Source organism: Buceros rhinoceros, unplaced genomic scaffold, assembly GCF_000710305.1.
Source record: "Buceros rhinoceros silvestris isolate BGI_N320 unplaced genomic scaffold, ASM71030v1 scaffold6930, whole genome shotgun sequence".
Taxonomy (NCBI): Eukaryota; Metazoa; Chordata; class Aves; order Bucerotiformes; family Bucerotidae; genus Buceros; species Buceros rhinoceros.
The window spans coordinates 115,577-136,694 of record NW_010388962.1 but is presented as its reverse complement, the minus strand read 5'-3'; the positions used below and the strand labels follow the sequence as shown (position 1 = coordinate 136,694).

Here is a 21,118-nt window from a genome sequence, read left to right as displayed (position 1 = left end):
AAAGAGCTGCAAATTTTTTTGCATTACCTTTGTTGCAGGAAAAGTCAGGAAGGATGTAGTAATTTTGTTATTTAAAAACACTATACAAATTTTGAGGAAGTCCACCTGACATTGGTAAATTTAAAACACTTTTGTCATCCCGTGTGAAGAGTTAGCCCAGGTGCCTGCCAGTCTGTAGCTTAGGATGTGGCTTTCTTTGGGCCAACTACATCCAGAGATAGGGGAAGCAGGCAGGGTATGCAAAATGGGCATAACTATGATCTTGCATACATTTTGGATGTGTGACCTCTGTGTCTTATCGTCCTACGACAACTCAACGTGTTCAGTCTCTCTGTCAGTGATATTAATGGCCAAAAATGGATTATCTAGACAAGGCTATAAGAGAAAATATAAAGTCTTGGTTTTGAAGCATTTCAAAAGGCCTTTTGTAAGGTTTTGTTTGAGTACAAATTTCTGATTAATGATCTGATACGTTTTTTATTTTCTTTCACATATGAAGAGGTAGTTGTCTCTCAACAGTCTCACGTTAAGAGTTTAAGCAGTAGAAACTCTTGTATTATGATAGAATAAGCTTGTTAAACAGCTTCAAACAGCTTTGCCTAAAATTTTAGGGAGTTTTAAAGTGAAACTTTACCAGAATAGGGGATGTTACAGGGCAAAAAAATTAGTAGATGTCTAGTCACTTGCCATTTCAGCAGTTTGATATTTGAAGACAGTTTTATTCTGATTCTCTATGCCTGAGTTGTTACTCTTTCTTTAAGTGTTTTGAAGTGAAAGAATTTAAGTGTAATAAAGAAAGGACTGCTCGTTGTCCTATTACCTGGCTGTAAACCCCTTAAAAAATTTTTTGGAGCGTTTTTAGTGGCATTTTCATGATTTTTTTTTTTTTTTTTTACGCTATGCCATGTAATTGATTTCTGAGGACTAGAAACTGATGAGAAAGATTTAATTTCTAAATGTTGTTTAATATGAAAAGGGAAAAGTGTTGCAGTATGAAAGGAAGAGTTGAAAAAGGAAAAGATGATTTTTGCTTTACCTGACAGTTGAGAAGTCTCATCCCTGGAGGCAAGAGGAGGACTGCTGTCTGATTGATTGTCTTCTGAGAACAATGCCCGAGTCCCAGCATTGCAAGGGGGTATTTTGGTGACAGGATTGCAGCCTGTGGCTCTGGCTGGGACACAAAGGGCTTCCCGGCGACATTTCCCACTTCCTTTCCTGCAGAAAATTTGTACTTCTTCGTTTCCTGAGTGCAGCACAGACCCAATTGTCTTATGCCTTGCTATATTGTTACCATAAAAGGCTTTTAGTTTAGCAACAAGAATTCTGCAAACGAACAAATGTGACTTCACATGGGTTTCCTTTGCTAATGTGATGTGGTGAAGTGAAATAAACTTTTTGAATAATCTTAGGAGTCTTCAGAAAGCTAAAAGGGTCAGGGAGAGCTTCCTGAGGCAAGTAAGAACCAAGCACACGCAAATGATCTTCAGGGTATCTTTGCTTAATGTGTTCTTCTCAAACCTTTGAGAGAGGTTTCCTAACAACTTTAACATCTCCCATTAATCTTTTTTGCTGTAAAGCTTTATAATGCTGCCTGTTCCTCCCTGGTTCTCCACCAGAATGCAGGCCTGCGGGTTGTCAGTGTGTTTCCTCTGGTGAAGTGATTATAGGCATTTACACTCTATATTGAATATCTGTTCTTTTTGGCTGCAGTCAACAAGATAGGATAGTTCTTTTACAACTTTTTGCAGTGCCAGACATGGGAATGTGGTGCTCAAATATTCTAAACTTAAAATGATACAATATTTTGTGCCAAGGCTTACTTTGCTGGGACTTGTCGGTATCTCATATGAAGCTTTAAAACTCCTAGCACATGAAAGCTTCCCAGATATTCTAATAAATCCCTGCAGAGATGCTAATGAAACAGCAGTTAAGAGATTAAAGGCCTTTGGAGTTTACCAGCTGGAAGAAAACCAAGTCAAGAGAGGAACTAAACAGTTGCCTTGTATCCTCATCTAACCTGATTTGGTTTTGCTAGTTACAAAGGTCTTTGAGATATTTCGAGTTCATGAATCCTTTGCTCCTGATAAGCACAAGGAACCACAACAGTAATTACAAAAATTCTTTCTCCTCCCTTGCATTCAGTTTAATGAGGTGCATTTTTACCAATCTGTCTAATGATGATTTCTGTGATTCTACATTTTCTGTCTTTTAAAAACTTTTCTCCAAACTATATGTGAACTAGGTATGACCATAGCAAGTTAATACATTTTTTCAATACCTCTTGTCTTACACATGGACTAAACTTGTACTGATAGTCATATTCTTTAAAACACAAGTTGGCATGTTTTCAAACATGGTCTATTTTTCTATTTGTAGAAAGTCATCCATCTTAGGTTGCGAGCACTGAGATCAGTTGTGTCTTAAGTGGCCTGCTTAAAGGATGCTGTCAATGTGTAGAATAGCTGATGCAATTTAGGAAAGGGAATTTAAAAATATAGGATGACTGTGTTTGGAAGGAAAAATAAGTATTGGAAAAATTTGCTAGAATTACTACAATGTCGTCTAAACCCCAGCATAATCAGCTTCATTATTTACCAGAAGTGTAACTGTAATTTTTTTCCTGAACTTATTTATGGAAGCTCTAAGTGGTGATTCAAAACATTCTATCACTGCACTGAAATTTCATGAGGTCCCTACATTCAACATGATAATTCCGTGTCAGTCTTTTCTGTGGGTTTTCAGTCCTTACCTGTTTGATTGTTCCATTAACTGGAATACAGGAACATAATAGAAATGTAGGGATGTGGCTGCATGTTAGTTGTTCATTCACATTAATCATTCTCACCAGCAGTATGCTTGCAATTTTTTAGTTGGTGAAAAGGCATCTGAAGTCATTTAACCATATTTCCTATGTAGTTTTTCCCAAAACAAAGTACCTCTGTTTATTTTGTCATACGAAGAAATTTGTAATTAAAATCACGTGTAAGGACAGTAAAAACTAGGTGCTTAACTTGCTCTGCTTACACCTTTAGAAGAAATGATGAAAAAAATATTTCCATAAAACTGTGGATAAGGTAGAATGTGTTCTTTCAAGCTTGGGTAACTCTTGTTAAAAGTAAAACTACAACATATATGTTCTGTCACTCATTGTTACTTGATTCTTTTTCAAGATAAACTGTTTATGAACAGTTTAGAACAAAGGACTTTGTATTTTAAGTAGCATTATATGCTAATTGCCTGTGCAGTTTGTGATGATACTAAGTAAAAGTAACATCCATAGTCTATTTGAAATAAAAAACATGAAATGAGAGACCTAAAAGGTACCATCAGAATTTTACTGATCATAGACATTTGTCATATATTAAGTGTATTACTTTGATTTAGCGTACATGAAAAGATCAGTGTTAGTGTCACCTTTTCTGTATGACTTTTCGTGTGTTGGTCATGCATTATGCCATGTTTGTCATTCATATTGAAAAATGGCTGTCAAAATGCAAATGCTTGAAAACCTGTAGCATTAATTAGGTCATGTTATTTGAAATGTCCTTGAAGTATTTAATATGCTAGGAGCTTTTGGCTTTTAATATGTTTTATTTTTGGTCAAGTATAGTAGCTTGAAGTGTAACTATCAAATTGAGATTTGTTTTGAATCATAGGTAATGATAAGGACAGTAGCAGACCTTGATTGTTTGGTGGGTGGACTCATGGGAATTATCTCATTTTTAATCTAAATATTCCTGTCTGGCTTTTGGAAATAAGAGGGGTGTTGTGAAAACAGTGGCAGGAAGGGTTCCAAATCATACATAGTTTCTTTTATTCTCTCACTGTATACTGTATGAAATAAAACGTCAAAAGGTATTTGGTCACTACAGGACGTTAAGGGACTGTAGTGTCACAGAAAAAGTCATCAAAGTCAGCATCCAGTTCATGTACTGTAGAAGTCTAAATTCCTTGGGTAGTTTGTGCAGCCCGGGATCTAATCATACCACCCTAACATTGGCCCTACCTTTGGTCAAGTGAGTTGCTGTCTGGATTCCGGTGACTCCATTGACTGAATCTCCTGATGACTTTCAGTGTGTTGAATCCCATATGCATGATAGATACTGACTGGAAAGTGAAGCGGCATAAATTAATACGAAAACCAAAGCATCTTTTTAATAGCGAGATAGTCAATTGAATAGTTCAACAGAGAGAAGCAGTAGTGGTTTGGTTCTTCATCTGCCTAATCTTTGTGGCAAAAAAAGTAAGTCTTTAAAAAGCAGAACTCAGGAAAATGACACCTACAACTGTGGTCCTGGTAAAGGAGCTGTGAGCAGATAGTTCGTATTAGAGACTGAGGCCAGACAACTCATGAACAAAGTTCTCTATCTGTGGAATTGCAGTTGTCTTGTTGTGTGCTCAAAACCTGTTTTTGTCCTTAAGTGCATTGTGGAATTTAAACGCAACAGTGGTGGGAACAGGACAGAGTCAGGACAGGAAAAACAGGCAGAAATTATGTCAACAAGAGGACAGCAATAACCTTGCTAGTACCATACAAATTAATGATATCAACCCATGGAAAGCCTTGAGAGCTACAAGAAAACACTTCTCCGTAAGGAAGCTGTGTTCAGATATAGGTATTCGTATACATTAGGTGGTTTCAGTGTTAACCTCACTGGAAGGATATTTGTGTGCCAGGAACCCACAGCATTTTACAGTATTTTGTCTTTGAGAATCTTATAGAAGAATTCTGTTATTGTCAGTGCTGAGTGTGGGAGGTTGTCTGTTTTCTGATAGCGTTATAGCCTGCATTTCTTTGGCAGAGACCTATTTATTTTTATATTATAGAAGAATTCTGTTATTGTCAGTGCTGAGTGTGGGAGGTTGTCTGTTTTCTGATAGCGTTATAGCCTGCATTTCTTTGGCAGAGACCTATTTATTTTTATAAGCTCCTCATTCCCTACAAAGCCATTTGAGCTTTCCTTGCTCAGACAGCATCTCAGGTTCTCATCAAGAAGTTCTTAAAAGAGAAACCCCAAACCCCCCATTCCATCCCCACCCGAACAACAGCAGAAAACCTTCTGTTCTCATTTGGTGAAATGCCTGTCAATACCAATAGCTCAAATCTCGATGCTGTTTTCTGATAATGTGGGTTCTATAATGTTGCATAATGCACTTTTCGTTCATCCTCTTCTTGCTTGAGCTTCTATTTTTTTGGCTGAGTTTAGAGAGAAAAACAGAAAGAATGCCATGATTTGTCTGCGAAGCTTACTGATGGAAGTGAGGAGCTGGAGATCTTGGGGAACTGTGTCTATTTATTTTCCCTTTTATGCCATAAGGTAGGATGTCCATTTACTCTTGCACCTTCTGCTCCCAATTCATTTGAATACTTGCATCCAACTGAAGTTTAAGCAAATAGTTCTCTACAGAAGAGGAGGACCTGCTTGTATAATGTGAAAATCTTTCTGCCTCCATAAAATTGACTTTGCGAGCTGCGGTTTGCATACACAACCCATTCACACACATGCAGGAAGTTTTCTTGACTTTTGCTAACAACAGTAAAGTCAATGAAATCAGAATAAATGATTCGTTGTAAATATTTAGTGAACTGTGACTAAGCACCTTTTAATAGAAAGTGTCAGTGTTTTAATTCCAGAGGCTAGACTGTTTATGAATAGTTACATTTTATAAGGTACTTTGTCATGGCTCACGAGACATTTACGGCAAATCTTTTTTTAGTGATTTTTTTTTTTCATTTGCTCAGTATGTCACTGAAAACAACTTTCCCTGCTGTTTGTATTTTCTTCCTTCTTGATGGACTGGGTTCCAGGACTAGTGTTGTTACCATACCTACCTTGGTAGATAGTGCATTTGTGGGAAAGGAGGGGGGAAAAAAAGAGAGGAAAATGTTCATGTAGTTCTAAAAACATATTTGTACTCCCTACTTTTCTGTAACTGTCAGGGTAGATGCCAGAGAAAGTTTCTACCAGTGAGGATATACGAGTCCCTGGGGTTATTTTTAGTTAAGTTTCTTTTAAAAAACAAAACAAAAAACAAACAAAAAACCCACCACCTTATTAATATTATTTTTGTTGCTTAATGTTTAAGCATTACCTGCTGCTCCCTGTCAAAGTAATGGAAGAACAGTAACCATTAGCTTCCGATTAAGCTTCATGATTAAGCTTCTGGAGAAGAAAAAGGGAGGAAAACCCTCATACATGGAAGTGATTTTTCCATCCAGCTTTATGCAATTTGGTGTTTTACGCTTGTCAGCCATTGATGAGCAAATTTAGTCTCCTTAAATCCTTCTTAAGCTGAGGTTTAGGAAGGCCCTCACTTGCAAAGCCTTGGAAAGTGATTCAGTGAGACTGCTCTACTGAAACCTTACAGATGTCTGAAGTCAGTAAGGGATTTGTGTTTTGCTAGGCATCATGCAAAAGCTCTTGAGAACTGTAAAAAAGACCCCTCTTTTGTCTGGAGGAGCAGGAGAAGTGAGGAGCCTGAACTCTGCTGCACTGCAGAGGGAGACAGGGACTCCCTTTCGTATGTAAAATCCCCATCTCCAGGGACTCTTTTCCTAAGAATCACTCGTACAGAAGTGTCATTATTAGACCAGGTATCAGAATTCAGCATACTTCAATTTGTAATTTCTCTAATATTGAGTATATTTTTCCTTAAAGGTAATATAAAGCATGCTGACGTGGTCAGGGACAGACTTTTCTCGGCTGTACCTTCACAAGCAGATTTGAGTCGGTGTAGTTTCGTGGATAATTAAATAAGAAAGAAAATAGAGTATAAAAAGAGACTTTTCTTTGTTCAGCAAATGTTCCCCTATTGTATTTTTTTCAAATAATATTTTTTAAGATTTGATGAGTCTCTTGATTAGTCAAAGGCAAGATAGAAGTAAATAGGAATTAAGGCAGTGGAGGCTAACAGGGAAATTGATTTGAAACCTAGAAACTTTTCAATTTTTTTTTTTTTAAATCTTAATATAGTACAATTCTGGTGCTTCGTGGCCAAATGTTTTTCAGAAGACTTTTTGCTATGTTTTAGACTGAGTTAACTCTGCAGACTTTTGTACTGTACCTTGTAATCTCCAATTCCATTATAAAGCTAAGATTTAAAAAAAAAAAACCACCTTAGAAACCTGCCAAATTTCTAGCAATTTCACATATTTTTTTTAATCCCGTTTATAGCTTGTCTATGTCGTCTTTGTCAGCTTAACCAGGAAAGTGAATTTGAACTTCATGGGGTTTTTTTTCTTCCTGCTTTTAGTTCATAGCAAAACGTCAAAAGCCAAACTTGTTTATTTGTTCCTTTGTCTTCAGTGATAATAGTGAACTTGTCAGCAGAATTTTCTGAGGAACAAAATCAAAATTGTTCATTTTAGTGAATGAAGAAACAGAGGTGTTAAGACCGTGGCTCTCGGGTGGATTCCCCTCCCCGCCCCCCCCACCTCTTAATAAGGAGATTGTTTTGTGCATCTTCTCCCATACACAGCTGTCAAGACCACCTCTTCTCCCACTGGCTGCTGAATATCACTTCTATTGCCATGCCCAGTAACCACACTAATTGCTTACATGGAAAAGGAATATTAGGAAAACATTAAGTGAAGCTAAAAATACATTAAGTATGATATAGCAGCTGGAAACAGGGAAAGCCAGCACCTTCCACCAGCCAGATCTCCACAGACCACCAGCAAAGTGCTCCGGGGGCCACTGCAATCATGCAACCACATAACGTGCTTTGGAACATTTACATCAAATAGCACCTCCTGCTTTTACCTTGACCTCAGAAGACTTCCCCAGCAAATGATAAACAATAAACTTACATAGTGTGCCCAAGAGACTTAGGTTCTAAGTAAACTCTGTATGATGCCACACATTTTCGAGGAAGCGGGACTTACCGTAGACCACACAAATCTCAGCCACGAGCACTATTGCTTATATGTTGAGTAATGCCAAGCTGGAGCTCTGAGAAGCGACAACTGTGCCTGGATATAGAATCACAGTCAAGGTATATGAAAAAAACACAATACCTTGGCGTTTCGTGGCTGCCCCTCCGTGGCACTGGGGTAGGCTGGAGTGTGACCCTTGCTCTCACTTCTCCAGCTCTAAAACTGAAAGGAAGGAAATGAGAAGGGTTCAATATCTGCAGCACGGGGGGAGACGTTAATTACTCTCCTGTAACAGATCATTCTGATACCAAAAATTACATTTGCTTTTCCCTCTGCAGCATGTGATTCAGTGAAACCACAGCTTTTCTTGGAGAATTTGGGCTTTCCCTGAGTCCAGCCATGTCTTCCTTGGCTTCTGAGGAGGAAGAAAAGGGCAAAGATTGGATGCTCAGTACTGTTCCCTTGAGCATGGCAATTCCTGACAATTGTCTATAGAGATTAATTCTTATTTTGGAACTGTGGTTCTTCTTACAAACTGCTCACCACTGAGCATCTGTCGGTATTGGTTAGGATGCCGCACATGTACTTAATTTCTTCAAGAGTTTTTCTTCTGCATTCTTAGAAATGTGCTTTAAGTAATTGGAAGTGCTTATTGGAATGACTTTTGGACTCTCTGGTATGCTTTTTTATTTTGTCTACCTTATTTGTTTTGATAGATAAGGGAATCAGGATTTTACCTGCTATGTTTTAACATTATGTTCTGCAGATACAGATAGAAAAGCAAAGTACAGGATCCATGATAATTTTATTTGATAACTCGTACTGGCCGTAACACTGGGTAGACTGGGTGTATTTACCAAAATAAATAAATAAGCATTTTCAAATGCTTATATTTGATTATTGGTTTTGCCCCTACTTGAGCAGTCTGAAATTTGTAATTTGAAATTATCATTTCGCAATAAGATATTAATTCAATTCAACTCTAAGTTTACAGTAAATTCTCTCCAAATTGTCAATTATTCAAATCTAAATGCTTGTCAATAAATAGCAAGTCATGCCCATTTCACCTGAATGAGCACAGCTCATGTTTGTCTGTTTTCTTGAGAAAGGTCAGAAAACACAATCTTTTTCTTTTTTTTTTTTTTTTTTTTTTTTGTTTTTTAATAAAGCAAATTTGAATGGATGACAGGCTGGCCTTTACACTGACTCCTTTTGAACTAACATCCGTGAAGTGAGGTAATTATCTGTGCATTTCATTCATGTGATGTTCTGTTGAGCCTTTTTTGTCTTTTATTCTTGACCCATAGCTTGTACGTACTGCTCTCGAACTTCAGATCCTTCTTTTTAGTGCACTTGTTATATTATTATTAAATAGGCAGCACATATTTGGTACTGGGAATTCTGCTTCTTTCCTTTGTAGACTAGACATTTTTCATATTACTGAAAATTAAATTTTTAATGAAGATTTTAAGTGCTCATGCTTCAACCCTAATTTGCTTATGAGAAAATTTTTCTAAAGGCCAAATATTCACAACTTCATTCCTACTTTCAACTGGGCCACTTTTCATTGAAAAAAAAAAAAAATTTATTTTGAGAAATCTAAGCAAGCTGTTTCTTATTTCCTTTTGATTATCTCTACACTCAAAGTGATTATTTAGTAATTTTAGTGCACAAGGGGGTCAGTGTAGCCTATTGCTTCTGTGTACAGCCCCATCCCTACGTCCTGGGGGGTACCTAGGCTACAAGAGGAGAGGGCAACTATCTATACTGTCATTTGGACATACGGGAAAACAGAGTTTAGGTCTAGACATTATGTATAGAAGAATATCTTTTGCCAGTATTTTCACCCTTTCAGTTTGAGGATTTTTGTTTGTGTTTTTCTTTTTCATATATTTCATTAAACAATATATTGTGACATTAATAAAATGAGAAAAATAATTTGTGTTTATATTGAGGCATTAAGCAATGATTTAGTGTCTGTGCTCAATATAACTGCTAGGGAGCACGTTTGGGGAAAAATGAAAAACTGAAGTGTAATTAGTAGACACGGATGTGGTCATCTGCCAAAGTCCTTGCTTTTGTTTTTGTAGCAAGCAGATCAACACTAGGGTGACTGTAAAACATCAATATTTTATAAAACTCTTCTTTTCTTGTTCCAAAAATTCTGCCAAATTGTACTTAAATGAAGTCTTCTGAGGAAAAAGCCTGTAAGAGTTCTTTACTATAAATAAATTTTTGTGATTTTAAGAAGAATGGGGTATTTATAATGGATTGAACCAGAGCTTCTCTGCTCTGTGTTATCTTTATAATGTTTGCCATAAAGTGCTTCCAGGCGACATCTTGACTTCTGTAATTTTTTTCTTCCTTTTCGTTGGTGCCTGGAACAGATTATTGTGGGTTATAACATTTTAAAACATTTAAGTAATCCATTCGAAAGCAGGAAAAAGAGCGCACCATTGATATGAAATTGCACTGCCTTTCCAGAAGAGATTTTATCACAGAACTTCGAGTTTTTTACTGTGGGGAGAAGGTTGCATAGTTTGATTTCTGAAATAAAATACATTTTTAAAGCACTATCTTTGTCAGTGAAACCGTGTATTATGGCAGAATTTTACTTTCAGAAAAAAAAGAGAATATTGATTGGTGTGTTAGTGCATTCTGAAGTTAAATGTAAACTAGACCAAACTATTCAGAAGAATTATCTTGTATGTTAATTGTTGTGCACCTTTTCTTCTTAGTGGATATATTTTATTTGTGTCTAGCGGGAAAATCATTTCTCTTTCTGTTTTTTGCTCACAGCTTCAGTGATAACATGCAGTAAGTACTCTAACAGTTGAGAGAGGGTTTGATTTTTGGTAATTGGGGTGTTGTGTTGTTTCGTTGTTGTAGAAGGCACAAACTGCCTTGCCCTGAAGTTGTCAACTGTAATTTAGAGTGCAGATTTCCAAGCTGTGAGCTGAGGACCACTGATGATCCGAAAGTCAAATTAAGTATTTTACAGCACTTTTGTTAATATATATATAGTAGCTAAAAAAACAAAAAATCCAGAAACACTGCAAATATTAGTTTCATAGGCAGGTTTTACAGTGTTTGTGAGAAATGCTGATATTTGTAATGCTCTTTTGGTCTCAAATATTTCCATATTTTTGAGATCAGTCATGTTTTCTGACACCTCTGTATTTCTGTCCAGTATTTCAGAGAGTACTCTAATGTCTATTTGACACAAGTACTGCAAAGATAAATTATGTAAATGCAGGCTCTCCTCATTCATAGGTGGACTTTTCTTATAATTTTGTTTTCCTATTAAAATTAAATTTAATTTGCTAATTTAGCATTAAAATAAGTCTTAATTTGCAAAGCCTGATTTGTCAGTAGAGCACTCGTTACCCACCAGCAATGGGGGGAGCGATGAGATAACTTTGACTTTCACCACCACAGACCAACAGTGCACAAGTTGCTTCCCTTCTCCAGGCACTGAGTTCAGGAAGGGGAATAAAGTGAAAAAAAATTTTCTTATGAAATGTGTTAATATCTGATAAGGAAGTGTGTTATTTGAGAATTGGATGTAATATCGTCATTTAACACACAAAGATCTCATTCATAATGTTGTGATGTAAAATTTTAAAACAATGAAAAATGGTCTTGACATTGTAAAGAATATAAAAACAATAATATTATTTCTCTAAAAATTAGCATATAGCATTCATCCTCTTTTATATGTTATATCATGTGGACTAGTTTAAATTGTCCTGTGGTTTTAATCTAGATTTAGAATAGCTAGGGATTTCCACACTTGGTTAACACTTATAATATATATATACAGTGAAATGATGTTTTGACTTCCTGCTCCCCTCATCACTTTTTCGCCCTGTCCTCATGAGAGCAGACTGAAAATTCATCTCTCTTGGCTTTGTTAAATTCCGTTTGTGTTTGGGTATATTGTTGAGATGAGCTTTTTCCTAGAGCAGAAATGACTGATCGTCGTCCAGTTTGCATAGTCTAGAAAGACAGTTGTCTCATTTATTTCCTGAAAAACTGAAACCCTTTGTGAATGAGCAAATGGAACATATTATCTTATACAATTGGAATAAATTACATCTTCTTCCTTAGCCACTCATAAAGACTTGTGAAATCAATGTAAGACGCTTAAGTGTTAGTTTGGTGTATTCTGATTAGCATACAATAGTACTGAAAAGGGTTCTTGCCACAGCTTTGTATTGGGATAACTCTGCTGATTTTCACCAGCTAGAGAGTGTTTACTGTAGTATAAGAGAAAAAAAGAAACCCCAAACAAACCAGGATGAAGTCTGTTTTTCGTTAATAAGCAGGACTTTTCAAAGCACCTGTGTAACACAGCTGCCCATATTCTAGCATTTCCTTATTTTAAAAAAATCACACTTATTCTCAGCCAATGGATTCTGCACTTAGAACAGTTTACAAAGAGTAACCACGTTTGTTCACTGAAACCATATGCAGAAAGATTATTTTGCAGAGCTTTTGGAAAACTTAGAAAATTAGGTTTTGGTGGATTTTAGACATACTCACCCTGAAAAATATGTACCTATAAATAGTTTGTTGGAAATAGACCCGTATAGCATTTTGCATCAAAATTGACAACATTTTGCATATTGACAGTTCATAAAGTCATAGACCATGGGGGAAGGAAAATATTTTAAAAGTTTACTCAGATGCATTTTCTAAGTTAATGTTTTTATATACATTAACTAATTTTTCATGTCAACTGTAGTCATAAAAATTTAAGTACAAATAATCTTAGAACGCTTTCTACTTGAGATCAGACTTTAATGTATATATTTATTCTTCCAATAACACAACGTACGGTATTGTGCCTTGATTTTATGTATGATGTTGATCATGAGGAGGCGTTATGGCAACTGGAGGAAGTTCCTTCCTGAGGAGTGGAAAAAAGCAAATACCATTTCTATTTCCAAGAAGGACAAGAAGGAGGATCCAGGGAATGACAGACCAGTCATCCTCATTTAAATCCCTGGGCAGATCATCCTAGAAACCATTTCTGAGCCTGGTAAGGAAGGTGAATTTGGAGTTGTCAGCATAGGTTTATGATTGAGAAATCATGTGACCATCCTGATAGCCTTCTACAATGAAATAATGGGTGCAGTGTATGAGAGAAGAGCAGCGAATGCTTGACACTGTCTCTTGTAACATCCTCATTACAAGCTGATGAAGTAGATAAATAGATGGGAAAGTAAGGCAGACTGAAAACTGGCTGAAGGGCTGGGTTCAAAGGGTTGGTATCAGCAGCATGAAGTCCATCTGGAGCCCAGTTACTGGTGGTATATTCCAGGGGCTTATCCTGGGGTCAGTACTGTATAATGTCTTCATTAGTGACCTGGGTGATGGAACACAGTGCACCCACAGCAAGTTTTTAGATGATGCAAAACTGGGAGAAGTGATTGATAGACCATATGGGTGTGCTGCCATTCAGAGGGATCAACAGGAACCTCGTGAAGTTTCCCACAGGGAAATCCCAAGTTATGCCCCTAGGAGGAATTACCTCAGCCTCCAGAACAGGCTGGAGGCTGACCCTCTGGAAGGTAGATTTGCAGAGAATGTTGTGGAGGGTCCTGGGGTACACCAAGTTGGACATGTGCCAGTAATGTGCTCTTGTGGTAGCATCCTGGGTTGCATTAGTCAGGCTGTTATCAGCAGGGGCAGGAGGTGATCCTTCCCCTTTGCTCCGCAATGGTGAGGCCCATTAGGATTGCTGGGTCTGTTGCTAGACTCCCCAGTACAAAAGAGACATGGACATACCAGTGCAAGCCGGTCACTAAGATGATTAAGGGACTGAAGCATCTCTCGTACAATGAAAGGCTTGAGAGAGCTGGGACTAATCAACCTGGAAAAGAAAAGGCTCAGGGAGATCTTATCAATGTCTGTAAATACCTGATGGGATGGAGTAAGGAAGTCAGAGACAGGCTTTTTACAGTGGTGACCAGTGACAGGAAAAGAGGCAGTGAGCACAGATTTGAAATATGGGAAATTCCCCTTAAAACATAAGGAAAAACCTTTTTTAAAGTGAGGGTGGCCAAATGTGTGGTAACGGGCTCTGTAGAGAGGTTGTGGAGTGTCCATCCTTGGAGATGCTCAAAACCAACTGGACACAGCCCTGAAGAAACTTATTTGAGCAGGGGAATTGGTCTAGGTATCTCCAATTGTCTCTGTTGTCTGCTTAAGCTTAGTTTTCAATGTTTCCAGCAGTGAAACTTCTGATCCTCCTGAGAACGATTAGAAGGGGTTTTAGCTCTTGTTGTCAGATGTTTTTCTTCAGCTTTGCTCTAAAAGTTAGTTTTCTAAATTTTATTCCTTTATTTATCACTATGTACTTTTGAATAATTAAATGGTATTATGTAATGTTTCTCTTCTTGTTGTTTATGCTTTTCCAGTATCTGCAGACATCATCAAGACTTAATTCTATATTGAAAGCAAAACCATTTTGTAGCTGACATTTCCGTTTCTTCCTGTGATTGCCATTCTTGCTGCCATAGACATTTTGGAAAAAGCATTTTGCTTAGGCTGAGTTCCTTTTAGTAAAGATTCAATAATTTAGCAATTAAATTCTTAGAGTTAATATTATATTTTAAACAAGTATTTAAGCAAGTGCATAGGACATTGCCAGCTGCTGAATGAGTAGATGGTAATTAATTTTAGTAACTTACTATAGCTTATTTTGACTTCATAGGAGAGCAGGGAGTTACTGTGAGTTCGAGAAGGTATCAATAACACTTCCAAGCATTGTAGAGATAGAGGAATACTGCCCGGGGCAATGGGACAGACAGACAGAAAAGAGCTGGTAGAAGCAGCAATACTGGAGGAGACTTTGAAGTCCATACTGATTAACTCAACCTCATATGCAAAATAACGTGACAAGTGTTATCCAGTTAGCCGTATGCTATATACTTAGTTATTTATCTACCCAGCTATGTATCTGTTTCAGTGTACAAATTGCCTGGTTGGTGCAGCTGTACATGTATGAGCATGTTCTGCTTGTGTGTCAGACACGGTTATTTAGATACGTTGGGTCCATTTTCAGTCAGAGGCAAAGGTGTTCAAAGTGCAGGATTTTGACTGGAACTAAGGCACTGGATTCAGTGCCCGAAGTATAGGCACTTCTGCATGCATCCACAGCTCTCCATCAGCTATAGAAAAATCTAGGCTTCTTTATGTATTGTTCTGAAACATACCTTAGGGAGCTTAATAATGTAAAACTCTGCAGTAGTTGATAGAACAAATCCATGTAGTTCATCATAGACAAGATTTGGGCACGGGGAGTACTCCTAGGTCCTACAGTTTACGTGTAATGTATGTAGATGAACATGAACCTCGTGGCTTCTAATGTTCTCTCTCGAGAGGTGCTTGAAAATGGGAACTGTGGGCCCTGTTGCGTTCTCCATTAACTGTGGACATAAGACTGACCATACAAATTAGATAGGTTCATTTGAAAAGTCAACATGATTCACAGTTGGCACTTGGATTTCATATTAAAGAATGAAAAGCTTTTCTACTCATCTCTTCTTGGGTTTTATGGTAACACAGTTGCATCCTGAAGTGATCAGAATAACATGGAGTAGCTCAGTGCACCTGAGAATAGGGGACATCATTATTTGTCTTTGCAACTCTTAAGTTGGCACAAGGAAGAGTGCTGGAGTAAATTTGACTCTCAAAATACCCAGAGTCTGTTTTTTCAGCTGTTCTTTCTGAGGGGATGTTAAAAAAAAAAAAAAGTCTGTATTCTTTGTCTTTATCCAGTTTGGCAGTTTAATTACTTAGTATTTTTTGGTAATGGGCTTAGTGCAACCTCTTTGTGACTTGACACCACCCCTGTATTAGGGAGGAGCTGTATTCGCCAATGTTAGCGTAGACCTTGCTTGATTATAGAGCATGTGGATGGCACAAACGGAAGTCTGTGATACTGCTTAATTCAGCATTTCTGGTTTCCTCTTCACATTTAGTACAGCTCTCCTCAGTGTGGAGAGCAGATTCAGTTAAGATGGTGGTAAACGCTCCCAAGTCGTAAGTCATGGAAAAATGACCCTCCTATTTGATCCCTTTCTCCTGATAGATGAAATGGCTGCTTGGGCTAGTTCTCCCAAAGAAGTCTCAGTACATGCAATGCAGTTTGTCTTGGTTTTGCCCAGAGTGGGTCATCTGCTTGAAGGACCTGTAACCTATGCACAAGCCCTGGAGCCATGATGGTGTAAAGTGCAGGTAGGTTATTTGGAAGTTGCCACACAAGCTTTTAAAAACCATTGTTGGGTGGTTACTGATGTACCAAACAGCACAAGACAATCTGATTCTCCAGGAATTGTTTCTTGCATAATGCTGTTATTTTCTTCCAAGGGTAGCCAGTGAAGGTCTTGGCAGAAAACATTTGGAAAATAACCCTAATTTTTGTAATTTCTGCATTAAAATTGGTGTAGGTTTTGAGTGCTTGGTTTATTGTAACTTAAACATGATTTTTCTAAACTTAAAAAAAAAAGCTAACACCTACACTTGCAGTTTGACTTTATACCTCTCATACTTGAAGTAAATCCTGGTAAAGAACTATGTTCGGTGTGATCCGTGAAACCTATTGGGTTCGTTAATCCAAGCAGGTAAATATATTAACTATGAACTCTGGAATTAAGATTACCTTTTTTTTTTAAATGGACTTTGCTGGGCGTTACCTGATGAGCAGATAAAAATAAGAATAGCAGTATAAATTCCAGTGCTTTCTCAGGTAGTGCTGGTTATTTAAGCTAACTCAATGCTTTAAACTCGTTCCTTTCTCATTATGCTAAGGCAGTAAGCAGGCAAGATTATTTAATTTTTGAATTAATGTCCCCTTACTAAGGTCATTGGCAGTATTAGGAATGTCTACAAAACAACAATCTGTCACATCATCTCTCTTTGGTATAATGGATCTTAACATAAAACAGAAATAATTTTGAGGCCTCGTTGTTTGCTCCTCCTTCTCCTATTGCAGTCACCCTTTAACTTCGGGTGATTTCTTCCTCCCAGATTTTGTTCATTCTTTCCTCTTCCACTCTCCGTACAATGTGTCCTCTTGTGCATGTCTAATCAACTTTCTGGTTTGGCACCAGTCATCTCTTTCCTTTCCGACTCTTCTCCTTAATTTGTTCAGCAGTTGCTGAGGCAAACTGAATGGAGAGAGAAGAGGTAGCTTTAGCTTCAGCTTTTGAGACTTTGAAAAAGGTCCTTATCTTATTTTCTCCAGGAGGTCTATTGCAATGATAGGCTCATTCCCATTCTCATCAGAAAGAAACCTGTAGTCTTGCAGTTTTCTGTCATCTGAGGGACCACATCTCTATATTTTCATCTTTGTCTTCATAGTCAGCATCTTCTGGCAGCAAGCTGAATTACTTCAACATGTTGTATTACTGATTTTCCAAAGTTTGTTTTCATTTGCTTTAGTGCAGTGCATGTCCTTCTGGTATTTGAATTTCTGGAAGTTTTCTGGATGTTCTTGTGCTCAGTACTGTAAAACTGGTTTTCTTTGTCACCACCTGGCTGTCAGCTCTTTAATAATTCATATGTTTAGGAGAACACTTGCTTAGAGTATGGAAACATCTCTTAAGAAGTAATATGTTGCATATTCCAACTGCATTCATGACAAACAGCTGACAGAAAAGAAATTTACTGTGTATTCTTACAATATTGAGGAGATGTGAGCCCAGATATTATCCAGTCCAAATATATCTGGTAGTTGATTTGTACTCTGATTTTATGGGCTGCTTGCCTGGTTTTAGATTTGTAGCAGTGAATTAGCTGGTTCTGTATGTAGTGAGCACTTATATCTTGATGATATTCTGCTTGGTTGGTCAGATACAAATGCAGGGTGGGAATCAGCTTGCTGATCCAGACACCCCGATTCAGATGTCAACAAGTAGTTGTCTATGCGTGAGTTAAGTCTAGTCTCTAGGTTCCTGTTATATGTTGGCTGAACACCTTCCAAGCTCCTTTGATTTCTTCTGAATCTCCTCAGTATATTTTTGTGATTCTTCACATGCAAATACTCACCTTCCCAGACATTCCTAGTCTGAATCTGGTACTTCAACACATGTCCTAAATTAGGAATTGCTGAAGCCAGTAGCCTCAATCTCAGTTAATCAGTACTGGAGAACCTCAGTCCCCACGTGCAGTCATGCACACAGATGAGTCTCTTGAACAAGCCCCAGGCCCCACAGCTGGTGTAGACCTCCTGGGCCCTCTAGTAGCCCACTCACAGACCCTCTTGCCTCTGCACTACCCAGCCCAGATTTATGGCCGCTTTGATACATGGATACCAAACCTCTTATCCTACTCATGGGCTACACTCTCACATACACAATGTGCACCCACTCAGGTCTCTCCTGTTGCTGGTGCTGCAGGCGCAAGGACCTCTGTGACCCACAGCCCCAATCCCACTGCCAGTTGCAGGCAGGACCAAATAAATACCTCTGTGCTGAGGACAGAAGTATCTGCTTGCCTCACGTGAAATCTTCAGAAGCACAAAAAAACATCAAGTCTTGAGGTCCTACTTCTGCTGCTGCAAATTGTTCACGTAGAAACAGTTAGGGAAATTGTTAGGGATTTCTAGAAAAGAAAAAAATCCCAAAACCTATTTCCCACCAGTCTACCTCACTGCTTTTATGCTTTTCCTAGGGTAGATTCATCAAATTTATTCAAAGTGGTAAATTCCATGTGAGTTGGGGCAGCTTTGTTATGGTATGAGCTTGATAGAAGCCCCAGAAAGGGAAACTATTTATTGTAACTTAGTGCACACCTAGCCACCCTGGTTGTGCTTCCTTTCTGGCAAGGACCAACTTTTCAAGGCTGTGGAGGATGGGAGATTGCAGCAGCTTTGTCTCCACAGTCTTCTCTTCTGGTGGTCTGGCCACCTGGAGAGCTCTGTATCAGGGTTTTTGAAGCAAGCCTGGGCTACGCCTGGCCCAATACCTTTTGCAGGCATTTTAGACCCCAAGAAATGGAGCAAAGAAAGTGCTTTATCTTTCTGTAGCTGCTCAAGAGTTGGAGGTTCTAACAACTGTAGATTCCAGCACCACGAGTAGCTGTCGAACCTTAGAGTGTGCCAAGTACGTGGTTAATTACACATAGTACACCATGGCACTTCAGGTAGGCACTTAGTGGCTTGGACATTTACCCTTTTGATGAGCCTGGAAACACCATTACAGGAACTTAAATAGGTTAAAAATAGAAGCCAAAAGTAGACAAGAACTGCAGCAGTCTCTTCTTTCTCCATGATACTATTTTAATCCTCCTGGGAAAATCTGGGTAAGTTGATCATCCCCTTGTAAAAATGTTTCCTTAAAACAGACAAACCTTTGAAATTGGATCTTCTAAGAAGGCTTTGTTATTGCATGACATGCCTAATAGGTAGATGCTTCTATTACCAGGACAGTCTTCCATATCGTTTTACTGTTTTGATGCGCTGCTAATGTTATATTGTGATATATTTCCTCTTCAGTATTTACCTGTGGGGAAACAGCTCTGTTCTATTTTCAACAGAATTTTTATATATTTCATAGGAAGACTTATTTATACTTCTAGTGAATGGAAGGTTCTTTAAAAGACTCTAATGAACCATTAAAAGCAAAGCACACGTGAAATGAAATTCATAAGTTATATTAAAGCATCAAGTTCAGTTTCAGATCCCAGAAGCAAGGGCACCAAATTTTGGGGGTTTTTTGGGGGTGTGTGTTCTTTTGGTTCTTAACCTACCTTGTTCTGCAACTTAGCAAAAATCTGAGTCTACTAACTCTTAGTTTAATGTTTATTCTGCTATAGAGAAGTACAGCAGGGAAAAAAACAGAAGAGTTGATTACTTGAACTGCTTGTGCATTTGTAATTATTACCTCTGGTAGCAGAAAGAGGTGAAAAAGGGTTGTGTTTGGTATCTTAATATTATTGTATAATCATAGAATCAAGAAACATATCAGATGCTATGCAAATACAATTAACAAATACCAAAGCTTTACATTTTATTTAGTGTCTAAAAAATCTCATATCCATTGCAAAGGAAAAGGAAACAGCTGTGGGTAGGTGTGGTGGCTTTTACTTTTTGCTGAAACCACCATGCCAGTATCTAGTTTTCTGTGTGTGGGAAAGAAGTTGGCAGAAGTTCCATGCGAAAACAGTGAAGGCAAACTGAGGTAGGAATAGCTTTTGAAGGCAGAAAGATTGTAAGTGATGGAGGAAGAAAGTAGGTGCATGTGGAACTTGGTTTTGTATGTAATCAAGTAGTACATTTGATTTTGCATCGCTCTTGTTTCAACATCAACCCTGACATATCCTTGTGGATCAGAATGGAGTAAAAAGATTGATACCTGTCTCCTCTAAGATCAGCATGCTGCACGTTGATTGCATCTCTTCTCCTCATGCCATTTAGGAGCTGGTGGTTACCAATGAGAGAGAGGCTTCTGAGCACAGACAGGGAGGGCATCTCAATGTGGAGGTAGCACCCTGCTTCAAAACCAGAATTTTGTCCTATCTCTTCTCCTCATGCCATTTAGGAGCTGGTGGTTACCAATGAGAGAGAGGCTTCTGAGCACAGACAGGGAGGGCATCTCAATGTGGAGGTAGCACCCTGCTTCAAAACCAGAATTTTGTCCTTGCATTTTGTTGTAAAAAAAAAAAACCCAGAACCTTTTGTTTGTGTATGTGGAATGCTTAGTAAAACTTAGTAAAAACTTAGTAAAACTGTAAACAAGAGAAAGTTTTGTTCAGGGTGACAATGCTGGCAACCAGTTGATTACTACTCTCTTGAAGAGTTGTTTTATTTTGCATTTTAAGTCTTAGAATTTTTTAAAGTAATTTTTCTTTAAAAGACCAGTAAGAAAGAATGAACAGCATATTATGGTTGTGATAACTGAATTCTGTTTGCGTTTATATACCTTATGTGATTAGAAAAAAAATAGATTTTCCTGTTTAATTTACATATGCACCTTACTTTTAAAAAAGGCATACTTAAATACTTACATTTTATCATATATGCACGTTTGTTTGGAACCTGTGATGTTTTCAATATTATTTTGCATTCCAGTGTAACATGGTAATGAATATTTACGTTTTATATATATTTCTTATATAATATCTAGGTATTTGCAGTTTATAGAACCTTTAATAGTATCTGGATTGTTTGCTGTGCTGTGGTTATGTTCCTAGGAAGTATCTGACAGTACAATTTATGTATGTGTGCATTCC

The 21,118-nt window shown here is 37.8% G+C and overlaps 1 protein-coding gene across 1 annotated transcript in view; it reads left to right on the top strand.

Moving 5' to 3' along the window:
- Window positions 1-13,600: 13,600 nt before the first annotated feature.
- Window positions 13,601-21,118, top strand: part of SUPT3H (suppressor of Ty 3 homolog (S. cerevisiae)) — a 119,176-nt gene continuing 111,658 nt past the window's right edge. The window contains exon 1 of the mRNA XM_010132231.1: window positions 13,601-13,814. Coding sequence (XP_010130533.1) covers window positions 13,601-13,814 — 214 coding nt within the window. The remainder of the gene's footprint in view (window positions 13,815-21,118) is intronic.